At 37.0% G+C, this 20,573-nt stretch overlaps 1 protein-coding gene and 1 long non-coding RNA gene across 14 annotated transcripts in view; one reads left to right on the top strand and one right to left on the bottom strand.

Annotated features, from left to right (window-relative positions):
• PPFIBP2 (PPFIA binding protein 2) overlaps positions 1-20,573 on the top strand; it is a 140,317-nt gene that overhangs the window by 41,729 nt on the left and 78,015 nt on the right. The window contains exon 1 of one of the 13 annotated variants that reach the window (XM_039340385.1): positions 4,992-5,132. The exons of 10 other annotated variants lie outside the window; for them this stretch is intronic. Coding sequence is in view for 1 of the 3 variants with exons in the window: in XM_039340383.1 (XP_039196317.1) it covers positions 9,193-9,240 (48 nt within the window). In the remaining 2 variants the exon portion in view is untranslated. Of the gene's footprint in view, positions 1-4,991; positions 5,133-5,362; positions 5,542-9,042; positions 9,241-20,573 lie in introns of those variants that run through there. 2 more of the 13 variants (XM_039340384.1, XM_039340383.1) reach the window with 2 other exon arrangements.
• LOC120306703 lies at positions 6,982-8,926 on the bottom strand. The gene is made up of 3 exons (XR_005556377.1): positions 8,794-8,926; positions 7,964-8,100; positions 6,982-7,035 (listed from the first exon to the last, which is right to left on the bottom strand). It is a non-coding gene; the product is annotated as an uncharacterized LOC120306703 (long non-coding RNA).

Raw genomic sequence — 20,573 nt, 5'->3', positions numbered from 1 at the left:
GATTATATAAATAAAGTATGATCAAGACATGAGTTACTGTCACAAGAATATCTGTAATCAGATAGAGTCATAATTGGTACACCAGTCAAAGGTGGATCAAGGCTTCAGAACTCTTGCTTAAGTAAGAGTTCCAGAGAACTTCACAGTCAAGACCCATCCCTTTTTGAGTGAACACTGAGATAATTATTATTAGCACCAATGTTTAAATGTTTAAACAACTCTGGTTTGCCCCATCCGAATCATCATATCCTCTAAGAGCCAGTTCAGGATTTACACAGTTTTCCTGGGGTAGGGTGATATGTATATATATAGCAGAAAGGTTAGCCCAATCTTATTTCTTCCCCTTACATAAATAAGTAGCTTTCTTTCCATTGCTCTTGAAGTATTGCTATAGGCAATACATCTGTTTTAATTGTCTTTAAATTTTAGAACTAACATTCACTTTTAAGATCATATATGACTTTAATTTTACAAATATTGATGCTGGTTTACATTGTTGCTGGATATCAGCAAAATGGAAACTATTATGGAAACTATTATGACAAAAAGAATATGTGAATATGTATAATTTCCATCCCACTTACACAATCTTTTGAGTGAATTTTAGTTGGAATATATATGTGTATTTAGCATCCATGGCATATAACATCAGTTCCCGAAGGATTACTGAACTGGAAATAAAGTGTATGATTATTATATAAATCTTATTCTGAGTGCTAAAGAGGTAATATATCATAAAAATTCAAATCTATGATCATTCTGAACTGAAAGATCTGAAAATGCATAGATTGTGTAGAATCTATTTTTCTCAAGAAAATGATTCATTCTTCACTTTACAGTTGAGTAACAAAAAAGTGAATAATCTTTGAAGGAATTAGAAGTGGCAAAGGATGCTATAAGGAATTGATGAAGCTGATAGTTGTATTTTATTCTGTCTTTGGATTGGCCAGATGAGTTATTTCCATTTTTAAGCATTTCTTAAATTACTTTGTCATCTGAACCCAATTGCTGTCATGATAATATTACAATTACTAGGCTGGAAAAAATATCTAAATAAAAAAAATGGAATGAATTTTTGCAATTCACGTTCGTGATTGGTACTGAAATGGTAACAAAATTCAAACTTTTTCTATTTCCTGAGGTTATTGTTTTTCCTCCTGAAAAGGTTTTTTAAAAGACAATTATTTTTCTTTATTTATAAGTATGTGCTGCTTTGATGCAGTAATCAGTTGGCAATCATCTCATTGTGCCTGCAGGTGAGAAAAATGTATGCTTATTCCAGATCATGTTTAGGCAGGCAGGCACCTTGGATTTGATATAGTTTCAGTTCATATAAAATGAATTGCTGATTTTAGATTATTATCAAAATTCACAGCTCGTTGGTGCTTAATTTGCTATGTTGGGTCAAGTGGAGTTGTTGATTATTTATTTATATGTGTTTAATGGTCATGCCTGTATTGAATTGGTCCTCAGAAGATTGAAATGATGATAAAAAGACAGTGGATATGTAGAGTGCAAGGATTAACTAGTGCAGTGGTTCTCAACCTTTTTAATGCCATGACCCCCAACCGGTCGTAAGTCGAGGACTACTCAACTGGTGCAGCACCGTTTGCAGAATGGGACTTTTGGTGGGCTCAGCAGGGCAGAGACAGCCTGGACAATTCCTATTGGCTTTTGAAAGCCAATAGAATTAGACTCTATTCAAGAGAATCTATTTTATTGGCTTTCAAAAGCCAATAGAATAAAAGGGAGTAGCACAGCTAAGGAAAAGGGGAAAAAAATGGTGGACTGTGTTGTTTGGCGACCCCTGTGAAATGGTCATTTGACCCCCAAATGGGATCCCGGCCCACAGGTTGAGAACCACTGAACTAGTGTATATATTTTGCTGTTTGATGGTAACTTCTATGCTGCTTAAAGAAGTTAAGCAGCATAGAAGTTAAGCAGCATCTTCAGTATGCATGCATGGCTGTGCTTTAGGTGTTCAGTGCTGTATAGAATAAGATGTTCTTCGGACAGTTTTTAAGTTATACAATTTATGAGTCACTGAACAATAGTTGAAGAGTTATTTTTTGTTTTCTTATACATTTTAATGACTAATAAGGTAATAATAGAGGAATTTACAAGAATTTTTTTTTCTGAAATAAGTCTTGCAGCTGACTGGGAGTTCAGCCTTTAAACTCTAATGTTCTCAAAGGAAACTTATTTGAAAGAACCTGAAGATAGCAATTCTTGGAGTTCTATTGCCAAAAGAATCACTTGGCCATGTCTTTCTACACATAGCAGGAATCAAATTCAACTGATCTTTATCGCTTATCTTATTATTTTAAGCCTCAAAACAGTTTGGCTCAACAACCTCATATATGCATAACAAATGTCACCCAAAGAGGAAACATGTAGATAGTTGAAACATGCTGTAAGAATGAGTTTGTGTTTATAATACTATTAGTTAATAATACTATTAGGGAATCATGTTAGAGTTGGATTTGTTGTTGGATTGGGTTTTTTTTCCATTTACTCCTATAGAGAGCACTGTTCTCGACAGGGTGGATAATAATCGATGATTTTTTTAAAAAAATAAAAAAATCTGATTTTTTAAATTTTTATCAAATTTATTTTAATAAAATGCTTTTGGAGTAAAAATCTATCTAAATATAGTTTTCTATTTAAGATACATTAATAATTTAGTTTATTCATCATGAAATGGAGCTTAGTTATGTAGCATGAGGCTGTATATTCTACAATATTTACATTTTTGGTAAACTCATTCAATGAATCCAAGCTCTGCAAGCTGAGATAACATGCACTGCATTGATACATTCACACAATTTCATAGTAACCATAAGATAAATCATGAAACAAAGTTCAGGAATATGCCTTTATTCCATTGTTTTGCAAATCTGTGTACGACTTTTTTGAAGAGAAATGCATGTGTACCAGGCTCTAAATCAGACATGTCAAACACAAGGTCTGCGGGCTGGATTCGGCCCACCATGTGATTCCATCTGGCTGGGAATCTGCTCTGGAAACAGCGAAGGACTGGCCCATAGCACTGATCTAAAACCTGATGCCATGCATCAAAGCCAGAATGTGCTCAGCCTTAGATCCACGGGGCAGCCCTGGAATCAGCAACGGGCATCCCCACACCTCCCCTGGGCACACACACAAGAGGCGGCAAGTAGGCGGAAGAATCTGGCATCACTGCTGGCTGTCTTGCCTCACAGGCTGACTTCACTCAGGATGCCAGCGCTGGCCGTCTCCTGTGCACACACCTGGGGGCGGGGCAGAGGCGGCAGAGCAGCTCCTAGCTGGTTCCAAGGCTGCCCCGTGGATCTGAGTGCGTTCTGGCTTTGATGGACGCAGCGGGATTGTAGAGCAGCACCACCCCCTCCATGGCCCCCTCACTGACCTAGACTCGCAGCCATGAGGCTTCCCTTTCACTTGGACCAGCCCCATCCACCCACGTGGGATAGCGATGGCAGACGACAGCATGAGACCGGCAGCGCTGGCAATCTCTCCCCCTCCCATCTCCCTCCCATACTCAGCTTTAAATCCCTACCTTGGTCAGTGATGGCGAGGCTGGTGAGATCCTACCCCAGTACTTGAATTGCAAGGGTCTAGATGGTTGGAAATAGGCTAAAATTGAGGTCCAGGAAGACAGAGGTAATATTTGTCTTTTGGGGTATTTGGGGAGCTCCAGTGGTATCTCTTTTGTCTCCACTTACAATGTGTTCTACATAGGTCTGTCTTTAAAGATCATCCAGAAGCTTCATTCGATCCAAAATTAAGTTGCCTGTCTATTGACTGACACTCAGTTGTGGAACAAGTGCATCTGGGCCACAGGACATGTATTGGTTTTCTGTTGGCTTCTGGATGCAATTAAAAACATTAGTATTAACCTACAAAACTCTGTTTGGGTTGGCACCAAGCTCAGTATCATGTGTATCTATTAAAATCACCCTGATAGTAGCAACACCAGCCTCTAGCATGACCTTCCATTAAAAAGTAACAGGTGAAAACAAAGGTCTTCCAGAGTATGTCAGGCACTTTTTTTTCTTTTTCTAGTTTCTGTGCTTCAGCTTTGTATGCTTTTAACTGGATCATGCATATTTTAATTTTTAAAAAAAACTTCCCAGAAATCAGTGTGAGGTTGTAGAAACAAAATAAATACCCAGACAGAAACTAATTTGCTCCTTTTCCACTGAGATTATTTGTGGCTGTCTTTAGGAATTTTGCATATTTCACTTTTTTATGCCATGGAACTTAAGAAGCCATACATGGAGTACCTGATTGTCCTCTACTTATAACGAAACCATTTTTAAGCTGGTTTATTCCGTCTCTATTTGCTTTCTTGATTCTAAGCCCTGAGTACAGAGGTGAACTCTTCATTCCGTGTAAAGCTCCTCTTTAGTGCACATATACATGGACATGAACAATTAGTGTATACAAAGATATAATATACATATACACTTGCATATATCTATTTAAACACATATTTGCTCAGTTAATTAGCAAAAGCTCTCTTCTAAAATTAAGCCTTATGGTAAGATATAGGTGGTGATCTAATAATAAAGCATTCCTTCAGTGCCATTTATTTTGCAAGCAAGTTCATCAAGTCCTTCAATATTCAATTGTGCTTTGCTATTATTTTTATTTCTAGGTGGATTCTAATTTCTAGACAGATTGCTCCTGATATTTGATTATGTTGGTATTAATGTGTTTGTTTTTTTTTTTTAAAAAAAAAAACTACATTAGGAAATGCCCAAGAGAAACATCAGAACATAATTTTCAAAGCCATTATAAGAGAAACTAAAAAGAGGCAGTAAAATAAAATCAGTTCTGTGAAGGAGTTCATTAATACATTGAGACATGTGTTTTTGTGTGTGTATTTAGGGCACAGATATAAACATCAAAGGAAAGGGAGGGACTTAATTAAACTTACTGGATTTATGAACTCAAGGGTTAACTCTTGAGATTTTGTTCCAGGAAGTTGCAAGCAGTATGTATACTGACAGTTTACTTTTGTTTTCTGGCATGGAGAAATGACCACAACGCTCTTCTAAACAAAAGCACAGTATTAAATCAACGTACCAAGTGAGGAGACAGCCATCCCTGTTCGATGGCATCCTATAGTTGTAAGTAAGAGCAACTAATAGATGTAACTAGCTTTCAAAATTGAAAATATTACTTTTCTTGTATCCTGAGCAGAACAAGTGAACAGGTAGAAAGGAAGTTTATTGAAGTTCCTTACCCATTTAAGGAACATTGTTTGTTCAGTGTTTCACTGTTTGTTTAAAGCCTCTCTTTCTCCAAACTACCTGGGGCCAGAGTTCTATTGTGACCTGAAAACTAAGAGGCAGGTAACAAGGTGGCATGTGATCCACTGGAATGTACTTTGTCAACATTCCTAACCATGAGGGTACTAACAGGAGTGTTGGATTAAAGTCTGTGGACGTTTCAGTTCCTTTGTAATGAAGAAGAACAATGAGGGGGATCAAGATTCAGTTATATGAAAGCTGGAGGAGGTCAGTGAATCAGAAATAGGTATGTGGAATCTTTTACATATGCTGTTTTTGTCCATGAAAGTAGTGTTCAAATGAGTCAATATTTGAGCTGGCATGGATATCTCCCTTTCTTCTTACTTTCTAGCTGTAGACTTTTTTTTCTGGGTAGGAAGACCTGGATTCAGTGACATATTTATAAAGGTTGGGACAATGGAAGACACACTTTGCCACTCAGAACATTCTGAACTGCTTCTGTATTACAGGCTGTATAGGGGAAGTACATTTACCCTGAGAAGGGAACTTGATTAGCTATGCTACAGTGATTAAAATTAAAGAAATAGTTCAAATGAACAATTCAGAGCATAATGCTACTGATTTTCATTCTAGAACCTGTTTGGGTTCTCCCCTGTTACTGGGATTCTACTTAGGGAGAAAATGATAATATTACTTTTCTACTTCTTGGCCATTCCTCTCACATATAGGGGAAATGGGAGGTTCTGCATTTACTGAAATGTTTGAGATATCACTCACAAATGAGGATGTAGAAGACATGCAGAATAATATATGACTTTCAAATTACAATTTGGAAAAGAAAAAAAATATTGGAACAATTCTCTAGGTTTAAAGTGGGACACACTGTTTAATTAGATCAGGGGTCTTTAAACTTGGCCCTTTTATGACTTGTGGACTTCAACTCCCAGAAATCCTGAGCCAGCTGTATTTTATAAAGGTTGATAGTCTACTTGAATTGGTGACTTTCAGGCTAACTGAATTGTCTGCGAATGGATTTTTGAAATGGAAAGCACCATCTGTAGTCTCAAAGAAAACTCTCACCGATCTATCTGCATATATGTTATACATTTACTGTCCTGATTAACACCTGTCTGATGAACATTTAATGTTTTTATTTCTCTTTCAAGATGAAGTTGTCTAAGATGGTTAGTGCAATAAATGATGAAACAACAAAATATTGTAAGAAAATTAGATAGCAACAGCAGAGTTATACTTTTCTGCTTAATAAGTCTATTAAATTACTAGTTTGAATGCTCCATTTCAACTTCAACCACCCAATCTAGATTATGTCATAGAACTCTGCTATTTCAAGTATTACTGCATTTGAGGTCAAAAACCTTGACTCTTAAATGGACTGGATGAACAAACTTTATTACAGGATCCAATTTGAGTTGATCACCAGAAATAACAACAACAACAACAACAACAACAACAACAACAATAATAATAATAATAATAAAGTTAGAAGGGACCTTGGAGGTCATCGAGTCCAACCTCTGCTCAGGCAGGAAACACTACACCATTTCGGACAAAGGGCTGTCCAGTTTCTTCTTAAAAACTTCCAGTGTTGGAACATTCACCGCTTCTGGAGGCAGGTTGTTCCACTGTTAATTGTTCTGTCAGGAAGTTTCTCCTTAGTTCTAGGTTGCTTTTCTCCTTGCTTAGTTTCCATTCGTTGCTTCTTGTGCTGCCTTCAGGCGCCTTGGAAAATAGCTTGACTCCCTCTTCTTTGTGGCAGCCCCTGAGATATTGGAACACTGTTATCATGCCCCTCCTCGTCCTTCTCTTCATTAAACTAGACATACCCAATTCCAGCAACCGTTCCTCCTATGTTTTAGCCTCCAGTCCCCTAATCATCTTTGTTGCTCTTCTCTGTACTTTTTCTAGAGTCTCAACATCTTTTTTACATCGTGGTGACCAAAACTGGATGCAGTATTCCAAGTGTGGCCTTACCAAGGCATTGTAAAGTGGTATTAACACTTCACGTGATCTTGATTCTATCCCTCTGTTAATGCAGCCCAGCTCTGTGTTGGCTTTTTTGGCAGCTACAGCATGCTGGAGCCCATCTTCAGGGAACTTCTCTCTCTCCAGAATATGTGCACTGGGCACCATCAATATTTACAATCTAATTAACAACTAAAAGCTGCACACAACCAGGAATCATATAAATACAACACACAGAACAGCCCAGTGCACATATTCTGGAGAGAGAGAAGTTCCCTGATGATGGGCTCCAGCACAAGCACGAAAGCTTGGAAGAATAAACTTTTGGTCCCAGGGACCGACACAAAGTGGGCCCTGCAACAAACTTTATTAGTTGGAAGTAGTGTCCTTAAATTTATCATAGGTGATGTACATAGTAAATTTGATGCTTTGAGTAGCCTTAATTTCATAATTGTGAGCATCTATTTCATTGGTATATAGTTCCTCTCCTTAAACAAAGGTGGTTCTCTAAAAGGTACTGCTCTGAAACTTGTTTTAATTTCTGTAGTTAACTAGAAATATGCAGTCAATGTCTGATGCACTTCCCCATAACCAAAAGTCACCATTCTGATCAGATAGCAGGAGGAATTATACTTATCGTACTTTAGTGGTCTACACCATATTTACCAATATTTTAGAAGCATTCCATTAGGAGAGAAGAATAGCTTAGTTATACAGCTACTAACCTTACATGCAAAAGATTAATATTTAGACACCTCCAGCAGCTCTGGAGAAGGCCTTGAAATCTTGGAAACTTGCTGTTAATCACTGAAGGCAGTATTAAGCAAGATGGATCAAAGGTTGACTTGGAATAAGGCATATCCTATGTTTACACAAAATAAATAAATACACAATCTTGGTCAAATCAACTGAAAATTTCAGATTTTATAAACTTTGCTGCAATTAGCACCCTCGGCGGATACACAGAGTGTAACTGCTTAGTATTAAGGAGAGTGTGTGATTATTTTTCTCTATTAATATTTTCATCCAAGGTTACTTTGAATGAATCAAAAGCTAAAGCTAGTGGTTTTGCAGAGAAGATGAAAGGGACACATCAAAACTACAAAAAGGAACCCACTCTCAGCCCTGTAATCTCATGTGATCACAGTCTGGCTTGAGGGCTGCAGGGCTATGCAGTTTTCAACTGCAGTAACAGTGAATGAAAAGAATGTTGAGTTATGAATTTGAGATATGCTCATTCATCCCCCGCACTAAAAACAACAACCAAGTGTGGAATACTTGGCATTACAGAGACAAAGTCACTTTCCAAGTATTTGTGAGAAGGGAACTACTAACAAATCTCAAGAGCAGGGCTTATTTTTAGGCTAAAGCCAGCCTGAAATAAACTGGGACTCTGAAGACTGATCCGATAAACACAGTGTAAAAACTGAGACAGGAAATAGAGGGTCTTGGGGGTAATGAGTTCCAGCCACTCTTGAAACAGAAAGCTAGAGAAGGCATTACTTGAAAATAGTTTCTCTATGACAGCCTGGCAATTTTTAGCTGGTTACTTTACCATCAAAACGAGAACACTCTTGCTGCAGACTTCAACTGCGCTCACGGAAGCTTCCAGTCTTTTTCTTTTCTTTCTGAGTCTGTTTGGCTTTAGGTATCTTTTGATGTTTTTAGAAGGATATGAGAGCCTGTTGATGACTGATCTCCTCTTTAAAAAAAGCCAGATGCTGCTAGTAGAGGAGGTGGGGAATGCAGCCTGAAGTTTATACAGTTGTGTATAAACATAGTACCGTAGAAAACTTTGGACTAAGCCTGAAGGACATATTAAAGTCAGAGAGGTGCAGACATTCTGCTAGCTAGAAGCTGGAAGGGAGAGGGAGCAAAGAAGAGTTTGTGCTTTTCCATAACGGAACTAAAATTGCTGTGAACCAAGGGAAGATCTTTGCAATGGGCCCGAAGCATGGATAGTGAGATTAATATTTACAAACACTTCACGTGGCTAAAGAGGGTAAGTGACCTTTTTTTTTTTTTTTTTTTTTTTTTGCATTTCTACCATTTACCACTCTAATAGGGAGAGAAGTCTAAGCATGTTACATTTTCTGCCACTGTGAGAGAAATTGTTCTCCAGTTTGAAACTAGTAGCCCGTTAGGGAGGGGACTGGGGACATAGCCAGTATTCCCCTTTGTCTTTAGGGAAACTCACAAGGCAGTCTAAGCAAAATGATCAAGCAATCCTTTGCTTGGTGGTGGAACAGAACTTTCTCATCAAGAGCTCAAGTTAGAGTCCGTTTTCCAGTAAGGTGGTCATGCAAAGCTTTTCTTTAGCAGCTTTTGAAAATATAGTGTACAGTTAGTTTTAAAACTAATAAAAGTTCAGTTAATCAGACCAGCCAGTAAGCTAATTAGCTTGCAAGGTAGTTTTTTTTTTTTAGAGTTAAACAGTTTCAGACTTCCTTAAGTAGATTAAAACGTAATGGTCCCAATTGATTTAGATCTACTTCATTTTATAATGTTTAATCCAAACACATTATTAAGAAATACTTAAATGCTCTATATTTTATGTACAGTAATGTTGGAGGTATATTCCAGATATTCCCTTTAGTTTGGGACTGTACTACTATCTTTAATGTTGCAGTTAAGATGTTGTTTACATAAAGTTTTTTTAATACTATTTAATTTTAATAATGCAGGGGGAATTAACATTATTTAGATTCAGTCTTTGCTACATTCAGTATTATTAGTCACTGAAGTTTGCAAAACTTGACAATAGGCATTTGGATTTTTTGTATTAAGAATTTTATGTTGATGTTGAATATATCTTCCCATTGGTAAATCCTATTGGAATCATAATTTATTCCTAAGTAAGTGGATGTAAGATTGCAGCCCCATGTCTATAATTCTGGGAACTTAAGAACAGACTTTAAAAAGATTTTCCTAAAGGGTAGATAGGTGATTTAAGAGAGAAGATTGCTCTTTTAAATGAATTTATTAACAAATGAGCTTAAGAGCACTTTACAGAAAGCTGTACAATAATTGCATAATAATTTTTCATTTACTATGAGGTCCTTTTTTGGACAATTAATTCTCAGAGCCATGGGAGAAATTGGGATTATTTCCTAATATACTTTATTAAATATATTTATTCTCTTATTTCTGCTCAGATTCTGAGAAAAGAGAAGTCGGATGGGCTTTTAGTAATGTTGGTTTTATATAGAGGGCTTTTAAGGAACAAAATGCCCTACTTCTAAAAGGATTCTTAAAGAAAGGGTTGAGAAGAGAAACTATATAGTGGAGCAGTAGTGTATGAAGAGAATTCAAGGAACTTAGAATTAAGGAGAAATTTCCTGATAGTTAGAACAATTAATCAGTGGAACAACTTGCCTCCAGAAGTTGTGAATGCTCCAACACTGGAGGTTTTTAAGAAGAGATTGGACAGACATTTGTCTGAAATAGTATAGACTTTACTGTCCAAGCAGGGGGTTGGACTAGAAGACCTCCAAGGTCCCTTCCAACTCTGTTATTCTGTTATTCTTCCTTGAGGAAAAAATGTGATTTGCATAAAATTTCACAAACTCCTTAGATAAGCAATCTTATTTTTGTTGAAAATTCAGTCTACATTGGGTTTTTTTATGCCACATGATTACATTGGTGCTGCATGCTTGGACACCAGCTGTGGTGGTAAACCGATGCTCTGTGGCTGGTAATAAAAACTCTAATTCCTCCAGGATGGGAGAGAGAAAGGAATTGAGCTGGACTTCTATCCATCCTCAGTGGCATTTGCCAAAGCAAGCTCTAATTTCAAAGAGAAGGAAGACTTGGGCTGGGGGAGGGGGATTCAAATGAAATTTCTGCTCTGATGTTGCAAGACTGCAAGTTCAGTTCGTTATAAGAATGAATTGAAATAAATAATCTAAAATCATTCACATATTCAGTGGATGAAATAAATTAATGGGATTGAAAAACATAAATCTGCTTTACTTGAACAAAAAAGAAAGGAATATGTAAGATTACACACACACACATATATACATATAATCAAACATACATACATACATATAATCAAACCAATGCTCACAAAAAAGCAATATTTTCCTAAAAGCGTTCCAAAATTAGTTTGAAAACTAATGTCAGAAAATGCCTTTGTATACCAGCATACAGAAGGGTCAAGTGACAGGAGTCACATAGTGCATTTTTCTTTCACCAGAGGAGCATAGTAAACTAATTATCTGTCATCTTATGCCAAAAAAAGAGTTAGTAAGAAAAAAAGGCATTACTTAACACATGTTTATCCACCTTAAAACGATCACATGTGTTGCAAATTAGCCACTTCCTTATTTTGCTTTGTGTTGCATTACTTTTATCAGATACTTTCCTCTTTCCGTATGTTTATCAAAGCATGAAATCTACTAAGTCAAAGCAATGGATCAGTCCAAAATAACCCTTGGTTAACGTATTATCAGGCCTGGATTTTTAAAACCACGATGCGCTAAAAGAACCATAATTGTCTGTTTAGCATATAACACTAAGCTATAAAACGTCAGCTTACATAGAATCATAGAGATGGTATGTGTAATTATCAGCCATATAAGATAGACTAGATAAAAAACCAATGTCCTATAGGTCAGGGCTACTTTTATCATAACAGCTATGATAACAGAATCTTACAAGTCTGAACATTCTTCTCCCCTGCACCCCCTTTTTGTGACCTTGCCTGGGACAATTTTCTCCAGTTAATTTCTTGGTCCAGGCTCAAGCCCTGCTTACCTGACCATTGCCTTTCTAGTTGACTCTTCCTCCTGTCCTTCAAGGCCATCAACCAAGCCCTTTTGCTACGATGCATCTTCACTTCATGTGGTGGGACACTTGGTGCAGAATCACCAAGTATTTCTCTATATTTGAAGACAGGACCATATTCCTCTATGATGAACTAACCTCTCACTTCAACTTAGGCCATTAGCGACATGCTGAAAGCAACATTCCATGTCTTTTTGCATCCACAGTGAGTCCACATAAAGCTGTATTGACAGGGGTCTCCCCACGTGGAGAATGATATTGCTGTGCACAGCTAGTTCCCTGAACGTAGCTCAAACCAAGGGGAAAGATGTTGGTTAGATGATTAGCAAGCTGATGTTTGAGATACATGCTATAACTTTGTTCCATCGGTTAGAAAGATGCAGCTTATACTCTACAATGTTTCCATTAGGGAGTGCCTGCAATTTATTCATTCATTCATTCATTCATTTTCATTCATCTTATATGTTGCTCGTCTCCCTTGAAGGCAACTTTAGATGGTTGTAGCTTCATCCATTTCGAGAACCATGTGAGGCAGCAAAATAATTCTTGTAGAGCACTAACCAATAACCTTTGAGGAAACTAAGGGCTACCCTTTACTATGGGTTATCATCCCCCCCCCCAAAGTAAAGGATGAGTCAAATCTATTCAATTGGGTTTATTGTCATTTACATTTAAATGATAGTATTTTGAAACCCTGGGGGGAGGGGGCTCTGGGCCTCAGGCAGTACAGTAGTGGCCAAAATTGTGGAAACCTTTTGGGAAAAGTGTACAGTAGAAATGCCACCTTTGGTTAAGTTTCCACCAATTTTTCTTCTAATTTCTTTATAACTGTAGCCTTGTTCACTTAATAATTCTATTTTATATCGCTTTCTGGGCAACCAGTCAACTCTTTGCATCATTACTTTAATTTTATGATGTTTTACAAGCTCACTAAATGAAAGAACACAAAAAACCCCAACCAACTTGATAGTGATCACATAACACACTGACAAATGTCCTCCTCTCAGCTTCAATACATGACATCAATAACTAAATCCTACTGTGATCTGATTGGCTCATTGCCAAAACAAGATGGCACCTGATTGGCTTTCTAAATACTCATGCTCATTGGCTACAACCAGATGAAGAAAAGCTACCTGATATCAACCTAAGCAAGTTGTGCTTCCTTTTTCTGTTTATTTGGCTATAACTTTTCATAGAATACAGTACAGATAATTGAACAAACTTTGTTGCATTACATTCTTGATTAAATTATCTTTCCATGGATATATAAATTTATGGTACTACTCCAAAACAAAAGTGGTGTTATTAGCTATCAAACCTCAAAAATATACTTTTCCCAAAAGGTTTCCACAATTTTGGCCACTATTGTATATTGCATTGTAGAAGGGGATCCCTTAAAGTGGTTCTCCTACACGAGCCAAATTGTCTCTTTTGGAAGCCTGGCTCCTAGTGTGACACTCTCTTTGTCTAAGGGAGAAGAGATATTTGGCTTTTGGGATAAATTCTGTTTCTTATCACCTGTCTTAGAGCTATTAGGTTTTTCTTTGGGGAAATATAAAGCAAACTCAGTAGCAGAGAATCGTCAGTATTGTAGGTAAGTATTGTAATGATTGTGCTTGATATATGTGATGCAGTCAAAACTTGTGAAATCTCTATATAATTTTTATGAGATTATTACATTAATGATGGCACAGTTGAGTAAAGAAGCTATTTCATTTTGAGCTCCCCAGAAAGTCAAACACATTATTCAGCTGGACCTCGGTTTTCTCTCTCTTGACATCAGAAATGTGCTGAAAAGCTCAAGCAGCTGTTCCTTCCCCCACTTCTTTTCAAATCTGAGTGTGTGTTAATAAACCAGATCACAGCCTTCAAAATGATGAGCTACTAAACAAATAGCTGGATGATCACATTCTCTTGTCTCTGCTCTGCTTCCGCCTGCCACTTTTCATTAACAGAATGCCACAATGCATTGAACATATCTCAGTGTTCTGCTATATCTTTTCTGTACAAATAGTTGCTTTTAGGGGACATGAATTTTATTAAGTATTCAAGATAGGATAATGGTACAGCAAAAGCAAAGCAATCTGTTCTTATGATGCAGCTCCCTTTTATAGCTTGGGTAGTTAACTCAACCTGAAGTTTTGCAATATCTTGCATATTAACATTACTTTGTTTACATAGATGATAAGCAGTTGTACTGAGCAAAATCTGGCCAACCTGCTTCATATCTGGACCCTTAGCTTGTTTAGGTCCAAAGAACAGACAGTCTGACTCTGGAGTGTGAAAAACAGAATTTCCCTTCCCATTTTCTAGCATATCTTTGCTTAGAACTGTTGCTGGCTTGTTTTATTAGAAGCAGCAGGAAATTTGCAGGAAATATAAGCTATTAAGACGGTGTATAGTACCCCACGTTTTGTAAATTGTTTCATTGTAACAATCTACCTACTTAAGCTATTTTCACAGCATATCCATCCTTCGCCAGTGTAATCTGATTGGGCACCAACAACCTTCTACCTACCCTGTTCTTGATTTCTCTAGTGACACTTCCTACTACACTAACATACCCCTATCAATAGGTTCCAATTGTAATCTAAGAGAATATTGCTTCCAAGACAAAAGAAAAATAACACGGACAGTTCTAATTTTTAAGAGTTTGTGTGATGGAATAGACAACATGTTAGATTAGGAGCAAGGAGATGCAAGTTCTAGTCTATCCTCACTCACAGAACTTCACCAGATAGATTTGAGCCAAGTATTCTCTCAGTGCAACCTATCTGATAAGGTTGCTGTTATAGATCTTAGATTGAAGTGCATAGCAAATAAAACATACTAAAAATGTGTGGGCTAATTAGTTTCACTCAGCCCAGTCCATGTCACATGATTATTTTATGGGGATAAAAAGAGAAAGAAAGATCTAAATCTAATGCATAAATAATCCACACAATAAAGCAAAATAAAAGTTAATTAAGTAATAATGCAGCAAGCGTGAATGAAGGAAAATGGTGAAATAAAATCGAGTAGAATTGAAATTGTATTGTGTCTACATGAAGTAATGAAGTATAATTAGTTATGAAAGAGTCAGAGAAAGAGTGGGGAAAGAGAGGAACTGAAAGGCAAACGAACTAATTGTAAGAGAATTAAGCAAGAATGAATCAAGTGAGAACAAGAAAGAGGATGGTAAATTGAAAAATAACATAGTGGTTTGCAAGATAAAGTGCTGTCATATATAAAAACAACCAAAAGGGGAATTTATGAGACAAAGAGATTTTTTTAAAAAATTGTTTTATTATTTTATTGTATAGACTTATGGGGCCACCCAAATCCAACAGTGTGACTCTGAGCAGTGTGCAGCAGAAAAACAATAGCAAAAACAGTAAACCAAAAGAACCACATAGCATTAAATCATAATCATGTTAACACATAAATCATGTGTTAATGGCAAACAAATACAATAATGAAAACAATCACTGACTGTGGTACTAGTGTATGAATAAACAATATTGGTATGTTGGTGTATATGTGTAATTCTTTCCACCTCCTATGATCTTGCTTCTTTTTTCATGGCCTCTGATCTGATTTGAAATAACTATTGATTGAAAATTAAAACCAGTATCCAGTAGTCCTCATCCTATCTCACAAAGACATTTTTTCCTTAATCAAGTACTAGAGTTTTTGTTGTCGTTTTTTTTTCAAAAAAACAAAAATAAAAGTTGTTTTTGACCTATTCCATTACCTAGTATATTGAGCACTTCATTCTTAATAGATGTAGAAATCTACAAGTTTTTGAAGTTGGAACAGACAAGTTAATTGAACAAATTTTTTAAAAATAGATATGTGGAATTGCTTCAGTGTATGTCAATGCGTTTTAGGTTCCAGGGCAGCCCCAATTAATAGAACACTTTGGAAGGTTCCTTCCTGATCATGAGTTTAGTATATACTTATGAACAAGGTTACTAGTGTATTATCAAATCAGTTGCCATGTATATCTTCTCCGCCATAGTGATACTGGATTTCATCTCCCATCATCATTTATTATTATCATAGTCAGCGATTGAAATTGGAAAGCTACTGTCAAGCTCCAGGGACATTAGGAGATCCAGGCAATTAAAATGGGTACAAATATGTATTGCCATCTTAAGCTCTCCACAAGAATCTGAATTACTAACAGCCCAAGCAAATTGGTGGTAGAAAAGAGTCACAGGAATTCAAGGTGGGCTGGACTTAGAATTATGGCTGATAACACATTTGGGCTCAGCCTGGTCATCTTCTACAGCTACTTTTGAAAAAGTCAATGACTTCTGCATCAACTTGTCATACACTGTGCAACGTTGACATTCCTTTTTGATTTCTTTATCAAATATAGCCTTTGTTCTTCCATTTCTAAATAGTCTTAACTGTCTGAAAATCTCTTCTGTTCTCAAATGACATCACTCATTCTCTCATACTCTGTGTTGAGAATATGATATCCTAGGTCATGGAATCCTGCTGCTCTGTATCAGTATGTGGGCATGATGTTATCAAGGAGGATAGCCAGTGAGATGTTACGGTTAGTGTTGGACCAGTCCTGAATGGATTTTGGCTCAAATTCTGAAGTTCAACCATCAAGTGCACAGCATGATTATTTCTCTCACCTTAAGATACCTTATAAAGTTATTAGAAGGGATATATATGCTCTTTCAACATTTCAGAGGCCCTTTGGAGGACTTTACCATTAAGCAACTTAGAGAGGAAGACATGGCTATCAGACTGAAAGCTCCATGTATCAATATTTTAGACAGTATAGCAGATATTCGGCATTCTATATATAAAGAAAAAGAGAGCTTCCGGTCTGAGGCGACGGCGATGGCAGCTAGCTTTTAGCCGTCCAGCTGGGGAAGTGTCAGAGCCGCGGAGCGCAGCGCGCATCAGCTGGCCCGCGGCTCGGAAATCCCTTCCCGGGCAAAGGGAAGAGATAGAGAGTGCAGGGATAGAGGTAGAACCCCTGAACCCCCTCTGGATTTGTTTCTAGAGGGGGTGAAAGGAGTGTTCCCTCGGAGCTCCTGCTGATCTCCGCCTCCCAGCTGTTTTTGCTTCCTAGGAAGCAAAAGAAACCGCCGCTTCTATCTCCGTGTTTATAGCTTCTGGTGAGTAATTTTTAAACGGACGGAGCAGTTTAAAGGATTTTTTGTTATAATTTAGGTGTTTATTTTTTTATTTTTTGATTTCTATTATTATTCCTCCTTTTTTTTGTTATATTAGTGAAAGGATTTAAGATGGCGCTTTGAAAGTGTCGGAGTTTTTTTTTCCTTTCTCTTTTGTTTTACTTTCCCTTTTCAAGGACTGGTTTTTGCTTTTACTTTTGCTTTTGGCTTAGAATTTTTTCTTTTGAATTGTTGGCTCTTTTATTTTTTATTCCTTGGATTTATTCTGGACTTTCAAGGATTATAGTTTGTCTCTTTCTAAAAATTCTTTTCCTTTTTTTTTTTTTTTTCCTCCTCCCTTTCTGGCTGGAGGGGAAAGGGAAGTGACAATTGTGCTTTTTAAAATGGCTTCAAAGAGGCAGCAGCCTTCCTCAGCACCCAAGGTTATTTCTTCTCCTATAACTTCCACTGCACAGCTACAACAACAATCTAAACATGTACCACCGGCTCAGCCACCACCCTCCCCTCCTTTACCTGGACTTTCAGCACAAGAGGTTAGAGGCATAATGGGAGAGATTGTAGTTCAAATGAGAGAGGAAATGAATCAATTTGTCTCACAGATTAAATCAGAAATTAAATCTGATCTCAAAGAAGAGATAACGGGAATAAAGACTAAATTGCAAGAAAATAATAATGAATTACGACAAGATATACTGGCAGCTGTTTCAGGTTTGGCTACTGTGGTGGTTAAGCTCGATGCAAGGCTTGAGGAAGTGGAAGACAAAGTTGACTCTTTGGATGACAAAATTCAAGATGTGGAAAGGAAGGTGGACTCCTCACAAGAAGATATTTTGATGTTTCAGTACAGACAAATGGAGTATGCCCTGAGGATCAGAGGCCTCAAGGAAGATGTGAATCAAGATCTGGTGGAGGTGGTCCTTACTGATCTGGCACTGGCCTTGGATATGGATAAAGGAGAATTACAGAGAGAAGTGGAAAAAATTTATAGGCTCAACTCCTGGATTGCTAAGCAGAAGAACTTGCCTAGAGATGTGGTGATTTATTTTACAAAGAAGTCCCTGCGGAATGAGATTATACAAGTTTTTTACAATAAAAGATTTCAGATTGCTGCCCAAGATGTCATCATTCTAAAGGAAATCCCATCCAAAATTTTAAGAAGCAGGAAAGACTTTGCTTTTTTAACCAATGAGCTTAAAGCTAGATCGATGCCATTTAGATGGGAAATCCCGATGGGTATTGTTTTAAGCCATGCTGGGACACGCTACAGATTGAACACAGTTGATAAAGCTAGAGACTTTTATACTTCGGTCCTGGGTGCAGACTCAATCTCATCTGGTCGGAAATCTCTGAGTGGTAAGGAAGTTGAGCAGCAATCTGAGGCATTAGATTTGGTTTCCGCTGGGATGATAGAAGCTGTAAAGCAACGCCAGACGGAGGTTAAAGAGCAGAGGATGACCCGTGCAGCCTATAAGCGTAAAGAGAAGGAGCAACGTAAAAAAGAGCCTAAAGAGAATTCTCCTGGAAGTGCATCACCGCCGGTGGGAGGAGCAAGACCCAAGAGTTATGCAACACACGCAGCTCTTTCAGATTTTGATGGTGTCTTCTCCAGGCTGCGTGCCAAGGGAGATGGCAAAGTTTTTGACCTGGAATGTTAATGGATTGAATTCTCCTCAGAAACGCAAAAAAATCTTTTATTATTTGAAGCAACATACTAATGATGTTATTTGTTTACAGGAAACTCATATTTTACTTAAAGATCAGTTAGGGAAAGCACCGGGTACGGATGGGTTAACAGCTGTTTATTATAAAGCTTTAATGGAGGAGATGATCCAACCATTAAATGATCTTTTTAATGGTATCTTACAGGGTTTAGAGATTCCTCCTTCATGGCGTAGTGCCTTTATATCATTGATTCCAAAGGAGGATCAAGATCTTACTTTACCAAAAAATTATAGGCCTATATCTCTTTTAAACGTGGATTATAAGATATTTGTAAAAATTTTGGTAAATAGGCTTATGAGGGTGGTGCATCATCTTGTGCATAAAGATCAATCAGGGTTTATAACAGGAAGGTATATGAAAAACAATGTTAGACAAATTATTAATTATTAGAATACTTAGATAAGAACAACCAAGTTCCTGCAGGGCTCATATTTTTAGATGCTGAAAAAGCATTTGACCAATTGAATTGGCATTTTATGCTAAGAGTAATGGAAGAAATGAATTTTGGTGAAAACATATTACAAGCCCTTAAGGTAATATATCAAAAACAAACAGCACAACTTATTGTTAATGGAGGTTTGTCGGAGGTTTTCACAATAGAGAAAGGTACTAGACAGGGGTGTCCTTTATCGCCATTGTTGTTTGTTTTAACATTGGAAATATTATTGATCAAAATTCGAGAGTCTCAGGAAATTAAAGGAATACATGTTAATAAAAAAGAATATAAGTTAAGAGCTTTTGCGGATGACTTGGTTGTTACTTTGTCGCAACCTGATTATTCTGTAGTAAACTTATTACAGTTGATTCATCATTATGGCTTGGTCTCGGGTTTCAAGATTAATGTAAATAAGACCAAAATTTTACCTAAAAATATGTCTAGTCAGGAGAAGCAGATTTTGACTAACTGACGGGTTTTGAGATTGTTAATAAGGTAAAATATTTGGGGGTGATGTTGTCTGTTTCTAATGTAAAATTATTTAAAAATAATTATGAAAGGTTGTGGGTCAGGGTACAGAAGGACTTGAAGAACTGGGAAAAGTTGCAATTATCCCTCATGGGAAGAATTGCAGTGATAAAAATGAATATTTTACCCAAGTTTCTTTTTCTGTTTCAAATGTTACCAATTTTGAAAAATGAGATTAATTTAAATGAGTGGCAGAAGGGTCTTAATAAATTTATCTGGGCAGGGAAAAAGCCAAGGGTTAAGTTTAAAATTATACAAGACTTCCGTGAGAGGGGTGGACTTAAGGTACCAAATTTGAAATTATATTATGATGCGGTGGTTTTAACACTAATCAGTGATTGGGTAAATTTGACAAATTCTGAGATACTTTATCTAGAGGGATGGGATTTACTTTATGGGTGGCATGCCTATTTAACATTCAATAAAAAAATGGACTGGGCTTTTAAATCTCATATCTTAAGAATTTCTTTACTTAGGATTTGGAGAAAATATTATAAAAGTGATTTCAAAGTACCATTATGGGCTATACCTTGGCATGCGATAGAAGCAATAAAAAGAGGGGTTAAAATGGATATGGTGTCTTACAGACAGTTACTTAAATGGGATGGACAAAACTGGCAATTAAAATCACGGGAAGAGTTAGCACAAGAAAACTTTATTTATTCTTGGTTCCAATATAGGCAATTACTAGACAGATGGAAGATGGATTGTAAGGTG

Source organism: Crotalus tigris, unplaced genomic scaffold, assembly GCF_016545835.1.
Source record: "Crotalus tigris isolate CLP2741 ecotype Arizona unplaced genomic scaffold, ASM1654583v1 scf7180000017744.3724543626:3957646, whole genome shotgun sequence".
Taxonomy (NCBI): domain Eukaryota; kingdom Metazoa; phylum Chordata; class Lepidosauria; order Squamata; family Viperidae; genus Crotalus; species Crotalus tigris.
This window is presented reverse-complemented; position numbering and strand designations above follow the sequence as displayed.